At 38.3% G+C, this 11,351-nt stretch overlaps 1 protein-coding gene across 2 annotated transcripts; it reads right to left on the minus strand.

The window, feature by feature from the left end:
• Window positions 1-534: 534 nt before the first annotated feature.
• LOC127106029 (uncharacterized) lies at window positions 535-4,150 on the minus strand. Of its 2 annotated transcripts, XM_051043305.1 has the most exons (13): window positions 3,882-4,150; window positions 3,750-3,797; window positions 3,503-3,604; window positions 3,174-3,404; window positions 3,004-3,086; window positions 2,767-2,867; window positions 2,521-2,644; window positions 2,277-2,431; window positions 1,962-2,098; window positions 1,698-1,868; window positions 1,349-1,573; window positions 948-1,181; window positions 535-854 (listed from the first exon to the last, which is right to left on the minus strand). In XM_051043305.1, the coding sequence occupies exons 1-13, from the start codon at window positions 4,056-4,058 to the stop codon at window positions 690-692; spliced, it is 1,953 nt and encodes a 650-aa protein (XP_050899262.1). In that variant the 5' UTR covers window positions 4,059-4,150; the 3' UTR covers window positions 535-689. The 2 variants fall into 2 exon arrangements, with proteins under 2 accessions (XP_050899262.1, XP_050899263.1); XM_051043306.1 differs by lacking the exon at window positions 3,750-3,797 and having other exon boundaries at window positions 3,882-4,149.
• Window positions 4,151-11,351: the final 7,201 nt, after the last annotated feature.

Below are 11,351 nucleotides of genomic sequence, written 5' to 3' on the forward strand. Positions count from 1 at the left end.
TCCGCCTTGTGTGTTTGATATTGGTACAGGAGAAGAACAGTCTCCAATGCAATTGGGTTTTCTCTAACATGATGTTTCTCCTTTGATGGATCATGTCATATCCTTCGAGCGTATTTCAAACTTTTGAAGGAAATGTAAATATATTTTCAATTTATAAACTAAAATAACAAAATAAACATCAAGGTAAAGATAAGACTAAAAAAAAGTATTTTGCCTAAAAATAAAAGACAAAAATAATACTAAACCTATTTAATTTCATAGCGGAGAAAGTCTCCCTTTTAACATAAATGACTAGAAAATATGATTTTGCGACAACAATGCTTTCAAGTGTCATGCTTAAGGATGACAATGGACACCAACTTTTGTATTCATACTCTATAGGTACATAAGTACTTGTAACCATTAACCACAATTCTAGTAAAATAAATCTATCAATTAAAATATATTTTATTGTTAAATTATGAAATAACTTTAACATTTATATCAATGTATAATAGTTTAATAATGATGTATTTTTTTAAAAATGATAGACAGTTTTATATAATAGTATAAATAGAAATATATAAATATGAGTGGATAATTATCCTTTATCCTTGTCTGGACCTATTTTGAGGATTTTTATCTCCTTATTGTGGCTACTTTTTGCAGGTACAGGTACAATTATACTTATAAAAAATTGTCTCAAATGATTATCCATAGACATGACACCCAGTTGCTTTAGGACCAAAAACCCTAGGAGGATAAGCAACTTTAGATGCATCAGGTATCTTATCATTGGGACCAAGATTATTAATCGGTGGGCGCTGTTTGTGGTGATCAGTGACTTTTTGATAAGCCATTGCCAACGCCAGAGCCTACACATAAAGAAAAAGGGAAGAATAAGCTTTGACATCAAATGATAACCACATAATCAAGTCATTTGGAAGATATATAAAACACAAACATACAATGTGATCATGATTAGGGGGAGCATAAATGCCGGTGGTGATGGTCGTTCTTCTTCTGCTGCCGCCAGATGGCGGATCAGAGATATTTTTAAATCCTGTTGGCACTACTATGACTGGTAAACCAACAAGGTTGCCTATGCATACTTTCTCCCAGTCAGTTGCATTACCAATGAATGCATCCACGGTAAACGACTCTCTTATTTCTTTGATTAGCCTTCCCCGTGCTCTTTGTGCCTGCATAAATAAATTTTAAATCTGAGGCCTTGTCTCATTCAATGTAGGACTTTTACAAGATTGAAAGTGTGTCTCTGCAATGTATTATTTAAACTACAATGCAGCAATTTCTTCATAGAAAAGATTTCAATGTTCAATTTAACTATTTAAGGGGATAAATAAAAGACCTGTATATAATCCACTGCTGTAATTAAGCGAGCACGACGAAGTTCAGTGGGCCACTGATCTTGGGCTTCATACACATTATCTTGCCCTGAGCGCTGCCACTGATCAAAGTGAGCCAGCATATCAACATCCATTGTGAAATTTAATATACCTTGAGCAGAATCAACTGTGTAATTCAGTTTGAAAGGAACCATCTTGACACCCTTTGACACAAGAACATCAACAACCTGAGTTGTTATAGAAAAAGAAGTTCAACCGCATGTATTATGCCAACAATATTCAAGAAATGCAAATGAATTTTATGAAATTTGGCAAAATTTGAAGTCAAAACTTGAACATCATCCGACAAACCTCCATCTCAGCATCATCAAGATATCCAACAGTCAACTTAGTAATGTCAACCAGGAATGGATCATCAATGGAGCTATCTATTGACGAGGGATCGCCAGGATCTCTTCCCCGAACAATATCCAAAACAACAGCACAATCAATTGCAGATCTACAGAAAGGGCCAAGCTTATCCTAGTATAAGGGTACAACTTACACGTCAATTTAACATTCAACATACAAGTTTAAGTTTTACCAAAAGAATAACACGAAAGTTTTAAGGTTTACCATGCTTTCTGATATGCTCATTACACCAGTTCGACCAACAGTACCAAAAGTTGGGCGCAATGCAGTAACACCACATCGAGCTGCAGGGAAAGTTATGGATCCAGCTGTTTCCGAACCAATTGCGAATGGAACCATACCTGTATCACACATAAAGGAAACAAACCAAATTTTAGGCATATCCACCCGTAAATCATAAAATAAACCATATAATGGAAAATACCTCTAAAGATGATCCAATATATACATTGCATGGATTAGGTAAAGAAAGAAACAAAGAAATACAGAAATAAAAGTGCAAGCATTTAGGAAGGATACCCGCTGAGGTACTTGCTGCAGGTCCAGCAGAGGAACCCGTAGAAAATTCCTCAATATTCCATGGATTCCTGGTTCGACCACCAAACCAGATATCATCATAAGCCAAAGATCCAGAAACAAGCTTTGCAACAAGAACAGCTCCCGCAGCTCTCAACCTGTTGAACAACATTATCAAATACATATAGAAAAAATTAGTCGCAAACATAATTTCTGATTGTGTATTTTCATTTGTCATGGATCTCACCTTTTATAGACCCAAGCATCCATGTTAATAACTTGATTTTTAAATGACGTTGATCCCCATGTTGTTTTGTATCCGGGCACTGATATTATGTCCTTCAATCCATAAGGAATCCCATGAAGAGGCCCTTCAATAAGAATAGAAGATTTAATTTAAAACTAAACATTTTCACTACTTCATAAATTAACAAGAAAACTAACCACATTCAAATGTTGATAACTTTACATGCTAGAAAGACAAAACAACTACCTAGATAAACTCCTTGGCTAAGCAACTCATCAGCTTCTTTGGCTTGCTTGTTTGCCAGTTCTTCGGTACAAGTTACCACAGATTCAAGAATAGGACCGTACCTAGTGTTCATACCAGGTGATAAAGTTAATTAGCGAAATGTAAGTGTGAAATACTAGAATTCAAGTCATCAAACACACAAACACACGCTGTACATATTTCAACAATTGCTAACGCGTTAGCATATTCTGATACTACTTTTTCAATCTCCGCAGGAATATTTGTGTAAGCTCCAAGGAACTAATTTGTTTTGTTTTGATGAGTTCACCTAACTCAAGAACCTGGTTTCAAACAAATTGGAAACTAAATTAAAAAAAAAAAAAACAATCATAATCAAATTAGTGTTCTACTAGCAATCGATCACTTACACTTAAAAAAGCAATATCTTCTTCAGATTCAGGTTTCTGTATTTTTGAAACGGAAGGATATCTGAACCTTTTGGCTTCATGGCAAACCTGTTGTGGTTGATGATCCCAATGAGCATTGAAAAGTAAAGGTGAATGATATTGCAGTCCTCCATTTTTAGAAGCTACAAGTTTTCTATTGGCTTTAATAATCGGAATATTGAACTCATTTACACCCTCAGCAATCTCCTCAATCTAAAAGGAACAATATTAGTCACTCCCAATCCCAAACAACGATAATAACAAATCAACAAACTCACAATTCATCAAAACCGGATACAATTCACCAAAACCTGATTATCCTTGAAAAAGTTGGCATCAAGTAAACTTAAGCAAAACCTTAGGCAAGAAACATCACATTTCTTCTCTGAAAATTGACTTTGGTTCATACTTCCCTGATTTAAAAAATAAATTCAGTTCATGAGACTAAAATAAAATCAAACATTTGTTATTGAATTAATTACAAACATTGTTAATTGCCAAATCTAGCATTGATTTAGTACTAATTGGCAATATTGTTAAGTAATCAAATTGACTAACCTGCAATTTATGGCAGAATATTTTCCATAATTTTTTTATAGTTCTAACCTGTAGTACTTCTTATCTTAGATTTGGTATTCTGTTAATTCATTAAGTAACAGAATTTGTTACGGAGAGTGAGAGTGTAATTACCATGTTTGTTTGGTTTCCGTTGGAAGAAGGAAGTGATGGAGAGGGAAAGGCAAGAAGCGGAACGGAGAAGAGGAGAAGATAGTAGCAGATTAGAGGAAAGTGAAATTTGTAAGTGACACCGCCGGTGCCACGTGTCGGTTCCGGAAGTGCTTTCAGAGGACACTTGTTTTTCGGCATGGTGTGCTCTTCTGCAAAATTGAAACTACAGTTCTTCTTTCGGATTCAGTCAACTACATATTCTCATTATTTTCCCACATTTATTTAATTATTATGAAACGTACAAAATAAGTAACCATTAAATAAGACAAGATGCATGCGGTTATGCATATCATTAGATGGGTTTTGAGGTGGGTTCGATTGACTTTTAAAATAAAATCAAATCAAATCAACGTGGTTTAGGTTGATTGGGTTGTTTTGATTTTTAAAAAAGATTTATTGAATCATACTTACACATATAAAGAATAATATAACTTTATATTTAGTCATTTATGTATTATCAAATAACAACAAAATCATAATATTTAGATTAAAAGCTTCTAATTCAATATACAAATATCCGTTTAGAGAGAAGTCGGACACCCTCCCCTCCCTCTAAACTTACTTTGTCCTTCCCTTTTCCCATTCTAGGATTTTGGTGGTTGCGTCCATTTTTCATTCTTGTCTGACTTTTCTGCACTTTTGTGGTTTTTCTCTTCCTTTTGGAAGTTTTAGAGCTCTTTGTTTTGATTTGGGGCTATTTTTGCGTCGGTGATGGACAAATTGAGAAATATCCCTCTGTCCAAGGAGGAAGAAGAAGGGGTCGTAGCAGCGGAAGATGAAGTTAGCGGTGAGGAGATCTTTCAAAGAACCCTTGCGGGCAAACTTTGGACGGATAATAGCTTCAATGTGAAGGCTTTCACCAGCACTATGATCAGTGCATGGAAGCTAAAAAACTCTGTGAAAACTCAGGAACTAAGCAAAAATATTTATCTCTTTCGCTTTGCATCGAAGAGAGATTTGGAGTTCGTGTTGAGAAACGGTATGTAGAGCTTAGACAGGAACTTGTTAATCTTAGCTCACATCTCAAGTGAAGAGAAACCCTCGACGCTAAACATGCATTATGGTGTGTTTTGGGTTCAGATCTATGAGATACCTCTTATGCTCAAATATGAGACGATGACAAAGAAGATCGGGGGTACCATTGGAGTTTTCGAAGAGATGGATCAGAAGGATGCTCACATAAATGGGCGTTCCTTCGTATTAAGGTGACTATGGATTTGAAATAACCGTTGAAGAGAGGTACGGTGGTTAGATTTAAAGCGAAAATGTTGCGAGTACACTTCAAATATGAACGACTCCCAACCTTTTGCTTCGTATGTGGGAGAATAGGCCATCAATTGAAGGACTGTGATCTGAGTGAAGAAGGTTTTTAAGATATTGAAGAATAAGATCTGTCTTTTGGTCTATGGCTCACAGCCCCTCCTTTTCCAAGAGTCATGGAGGAAAAGCAGAGAAAGGACTCCAGCTCTAGACCTATGGCAGAAGTCTTTTCAATATCTCCTCGAGGCAAAGTAAATATGGATCAAAGGGGAAAGATAAGGAATGTGAGGTTGAAGTTGAGCAGAGGATAACAAGTGAGAAGCATGTTGAGGACCCTATAGGAGATATAGAAGTTTATAACCAAGTTAATGCTATGGAGATTGAATTTGTGGCTGAATCCTTAAGGGCAATGAATATATCCAAAGCTGGAAAAGACAAATGAGCAACTCAGCAGGAAGTGGATAAAAATAGGCAATAGACAAGAAGGAAAACAATTAAGAAGGGGGATAAAAGCCAACAAAAGATCAAAGATGGTGAGATTGGGAAGTGGAAACTCATTAACGGGATGATAACTGATGGAACCCCTGAAGATTATGGATAAAAGAAGAGAAAACAAATTTGGTTGAGAAGATTATAACAGTTAAAGGACCAGAGGTAGTGTTGAGGGACCAATACTACCTACATCAATGAAAATTGTAAGTTGGTACTGCAATGGGTTGGAGAATCCCCATGTAGTTCGAGCCTTGTTAAGGCCCATTCGTATGGAAAATCCCACCATCGTGTTTCTGATGGAAACACGTCTGAAGAGTGAAGAAATGCAGGTAATTAAACTAAAGAGTGGTTTTAAGATGTGTCTTTCGGTGGAGTGTAATGGGAGTGGTAGAGATAGATGTGGAGGGCTAGCGTTACTTTGGAAGGAAATGTCAATTTCTTTAACACTTCTTACCCTTCAAATCATATTAGTGGCTCAGTGGCTGAGGATTTTGATGATCAACTTTGGTTCTTTAATGGCATATATGGTTTCCCAGAAGAACAGAACAAGAGGAAAACTTGGTTTCTTATTAAAGAGTTAATTGAGAAGGGAGGTGATAAGGTCTTGTGTGATGGTGATTTCAATTATGTGCTGACTGAGAATGAAAAACATGGTGGCATCCTCAGAACCCCTAGTAAATTATCGTAGAGTCATCAGGCCATAAAGCTTTGTAGTCTTGCTGACTTAGGTTTCGAAGGCTATCCTTTTACTTGGACTAATGGTCGTCGGGAGGAAGCGGACATTCAATGTCATCTTGATATGGGACTTGCTTCTTCAAGTTTCATTAACATGTTTTCTCTTATGAAGGTTTTTCATTTGGCTCGCTTTGGGTCTGACCACACAGTCATCCGAATTGACCTGGAAGCTCCTGAGGTTGAGAAGAGGAACAATAAGATTCATGTGTTCAGATTTGAGGAGGCTTGGACAAAAAATTCCAGGTGAGAGAAGGTTATAATTCAGTTGTGGAATGGAGGGCGGCTTCAGGGTTATCACAAGATAAAAGTTATGAAAATTTGGAAGTTGATTTTAAGGAGTACAAAGTTTGTATGATTGTTAAGGAGATTAGGAGAATTGAAGAAAAGCTGGAAGATAATGTTTGTTGATCAGATAGTGAGAAGGAGATGGAAGCCTATATGACTCTTGAATGTCAAAGGAATAATCTTATGCATGTGGAGGAAACCATGTGGCATCAGAGAAGTAGAGTTTTATGGCTTAAGTAGGGAGATCACAATACCAAAAAAAATCATGGTAAAGCTAGTCAAATGAGGAGTGCCAATATTATCAATAAACTTATGGGTGATTTGGGTTGCTGGTGGAATGAAGGTCTTCATTGTGAGAGGATTCTGGTGAATTATTTCACTAATATTCTCACTACCTCTTCTCCTATCAATATCCCATAGGTTTGTTCAATGGTCTGGGAAAGCTTAGCTCGAGTTTGATTAGATGATGTGAATCAGTTTTTTCTGTTCTAGAGGTTAAAAAGGCCATTTCCCAAATGCATCCCCTCAAAGCCCTGGGCCCTAATGGCCTCCCTGCTTTATTCTATCAAAAGTATTGGCATGTTGTTGGAACCAATGTTAGTAGAATGGTGTTGGATATTCTGAGCAATGGAAAAGACCCCAATGTTATCAACAATATCTTCATAACTCCCATACCTAAATGCAAGAATCCTAAAACCCCAAAAGACTTCCACCCTATTAGTCTTTGCAACATGGTCATGAAGATTGTCACCAAAACCATATCTAATAGAATAAAAAAGATCCTTCTTGAAGTGATTGATGAAGAACAAAATGCAATTTGTTCATGGCAGGTTGATCATAGATAATGCTCCAATTGCCATGGAATGCTTCCATCGGATGAAGAAGAAGAAAAAAGGGTAAAAAGGTGTAATGGACCTCAAGTTGGATATGTCGAAATCCTATGATAGACTGGAGTGGGACTTTATCATTGGTGCTCTTCCCGTCATGGTTTCCCCGGGGTCTTGGTCTCTCTGATCCACCAGTGCATTTCCATTGTCTCTTACCAGGTTTTGTTCAATGGGCAACCCAATAGATCTTTTGTCTCTGAGAGGGGTATTCGTCAAGGGGACCCCCTCTCCTTACTTATTTATCCTTTGTGTTGATGTGTTTTCAGGCCCGTTGAAGAATTATTGTAGAGATAAGGATATCCGTGGTATCCGAGTTGCTAGGAAGGCCCTTATCATCTCTCACCTCTTATTTGCGGATGATAATTTGCTATTCACTCGAGCAAGTGATGCTGAAGCAGATCGTGTCATGAATATTCTTAGAAATTACCAAGAGTCCTCATGACAAGTTGTTAACTTTGATAAGTCTGAAGCATCTTGCAGTCAAAATGTGTGTGATGATGTCAAAGAAATGATCTATAATAGGATGCAGGTAAAGACAGTGGCGCGACACTCCAAGTACTTGGGACTCCCTGTAATTTTTGGTAGATCGAAGAAGGCGATTTTTAGCATGGTTCTTGATAGAGTGTGGAAGAAAATAAAGGGTTGGAAAGAGAAAGTCTTGTCCAGATTGGGGAAAGAGGTTCTCATCAAAGTTATAGCACAAGTGATTCCCAATTACATTATGAGCTATTACAGGCTTCCTAAAGGTATTCGTAATGAAATTGAAGGTATGTTAGAAAAGTTATGGTGGGGATCAAAAAATGGTGAACGGAAAGTCCATTGGCTCAGTTGGGATAAGTTGGCGTGTCCTAAGGGTGCAGGAGGTTTAGGCTTCAGAGGTATTAGCAATTTTAACACTAGTCTATAAGGAATGCACTTTTTGAGGCTAATGGCAGGTGAAGATTCTCTATTGTCCAAGTTGTTGAAGAAGTGCTATTATCCTAGATGTTCTATGACGGAAGATCATATTGGTTTTAATCCAAGCTATTCTTGGAGAATTATTTTGAGTGTTATAGACTGGGTAACCAAAAGTGTGCGGTGGCATATTGGGAATTTTTTACAAAAATAACCCAATTTTTCAAGGAAATTCCCAAAATACCACTGGTTTCAAAAAAAATCCCAAACTACCCCGCTTTTAGGAGGAGGCGCCAATTCAATTGGCGAATCCTCTTAAAAATTGAATGGAGGCGCCAATTGGATTGGCTAGGGCATGTGCCCTAGCCAATCTAATTGGTGCCCCTGTGTATTACTTGAGAGGAGGCGCCAATTGGATTGGTGCCTCAGTGTAAAATGCATTTTTTTGTTATGAATAGATGTGTTGTGTGAGTCATTGTTCCACATCTTATTTAATCATTTTACAATCATGTTTGGTGTTCGTCGCCGATACGAAAAGGTGATTTATGTGAGAGACAAACCTCAGATGCTGATGCTCTTTTGGAACATCACTACGTTCGAGCAACTGAAGAGGGAGTTGGTTCGTTGGTTAGATGGGAAAATATCAGAAGGGAAAAAAATTAGAAGTATTGAGAGACTCGACAATATCTTTGGTTGGTGTGAATGAAGACTGATAAGGATGTTAGGGAAATTATGTTCGGTCGAGATGACATTAATTTGATAGTTGTAATCAGTTAGAAATATTTCTGTTTTCAGTTAGCTTATTTTGTATTGATGTTTGTTGTGAACCTCGTCGTTGTGCCAAACTATATCACCTTCATATGGAGGCCAGTATTCCTCCATTGGTAGTACCGAGAAGCTTTTATCATATACATTCATGACGGTGATGGCCTTGTACACATCAGATAAATGGTTGTAAGCGTCTTGACGAGTATATGCGCATGCTGCAATGATATGGGAGCAAGGAATGCGGAAGGCCTGGAATTTTCCATAGTCGCACCAACTTATGTTTAGTCTAACAGCATAGGCTAAATTTGGTCTCCCCTCGTTGTGGTTCATTGTTTCCTGGACGCTGAAATTTTGCCTATGACGGTCAAAGACTGTTACAGCGTGTGTGCTAGCTTTGATGCTCTCATCTTTCATGACTTTCATGCAACACTCACTGAATACTTGCCCAGACATTAACACCTCACTCCATCTTTCACCTCTGGTTGCGAACGTAGAAGCCAACCTATAATAGGTCGATCTTACCAAGGCGGTTATTGGCATATTTCTAATTCCTTTGAATACCCCGTTCATGTATTCCACAAGGTTTTTGTCATGTGGCCCCATCGACAACCTCTGCCAAATGCCCTTGTCCATTGCTCTACTGGTACTTTAATTAGCCATCTCCCTGCGTCTTCATTAGACAGTCTAATTTCATCACGATAATATTGAAATGACGGCTGAGTTAGAGCATACCCAGCATTCACCACCTTCTTGCGAAGATTCTTATCTTTTATTGCACGCATGAAGTTTTGTGCAATATGTCTAATGCAATAGACATGGGTAGAAGAAGGATCATGCCATCCGTTGTCATGGTTATTGTAGGAACTCTCAATGGCAGCATGTCTATCAGAAATCAAACACAGATTGACTTGTGGAGCCACATGCGTTCTGAGATGTCGAAGAAAGAAACCCCATCCACCAGCCGTTTCACCTTCAACCAGAGCAAAGGCAATGGGAAAGACATTATTTTTTCCGTCTTGTGCAACCTCAATAAGCAAAGTACCCTTGAATTTGTCGTATAACCAAGTGCCATCAATTTGAATAATAGGTTTGCAGAATGCGAAACCTTTGATGCATGGTGTCGCAACCTGAAAAATACAGTGCGCGAAAAAACAACCGGCGAAAGAAAATGACAGAAGAGTCGCCACCGTGCGTTATTCATCCCAAAGGAGGGAAAGGAAACGCTCGAAGTAAACCTGAAAAAGGAAAGGACAAGACGGGGTCTCGCAACCAAATCTTGGGTTCGGGAGTCGGTTATGCGAAGGGAAGGTATTAGCACCCCTGCGCATCCGTAGTACTCTACGGGATCCACTTTTGTAGTTTTCGTCTAAAGGGTGTGGGTTTATCTTGTGTTGTTTGCCAAAAAAAAGGGTTAAATGAAAATGACTCGCGCGGATGTCGCATCCACTGCATACGTATCTCATCTGAATATGAGAATCAGAGTCTTCGTAGCTCGGCTGACCTATGGGTTGGGGTGTGTGTGCTCGCTAAGACATCGCGTCTTATGCCTACGTATCTCATCTGGCCTGAGAATCAGAGCAAAACGTAGTTCGGCTAACTACGGGGTTATGGATTGGGTTTTGGACGAACAACGTTACTACGCAATCTACCGGATGCTCGACCTTTGGAGACTTACTCACCTGTAGTAGAAGGAGTAAACGTGTGTTATGGAGAAGAAAAATCAATGAAGGGTTTGTTTGCATTGTAGGAACGCGCATGCAAAAGGGTAATGAGGATAAGACCTCATAGCTCTTAACCCTGGACAAAGGAACCTGCATAAAGTAAACACAAAAACATTGCCTCATATCGAGGTCTTCCAGCTAGGAAAGCAGTAAAATGCGGGAAAAATGTAAAAGTACCACGCGGATAAAGATCCGAAGTAACAGCAATTAGAGGAATGGGAAACCCTGAGATCCTTCCAAGCTAACATCATCAAAGAAAATGGGTCAGTACAGGTAATCGGAATGAACCTCCAGGGGTTATCCCACAAATAAAGTGGGAAATCACGCAAGTTATCCCTGCACAAGTCATGTGCCTTCACAAAAACTCAATAAAAGGGTTAGTGAAACAA

Source organism: Lathyrus oleraceus, chromosome 7 (genome assembly GCF_024323335.1).
Source record: "Lathyrus oleraceus cultivar Zhongwan6 chromosome 7, CAAS_Psat_ZW6_1.0, whole genome shotgun sequence".
NCBI lineage: Eukaryota > Viridiplantae > Streptophyta > Magnoliopsida > Fabales > Fabaceae > Lathyrus > Lathyrus oleraceus.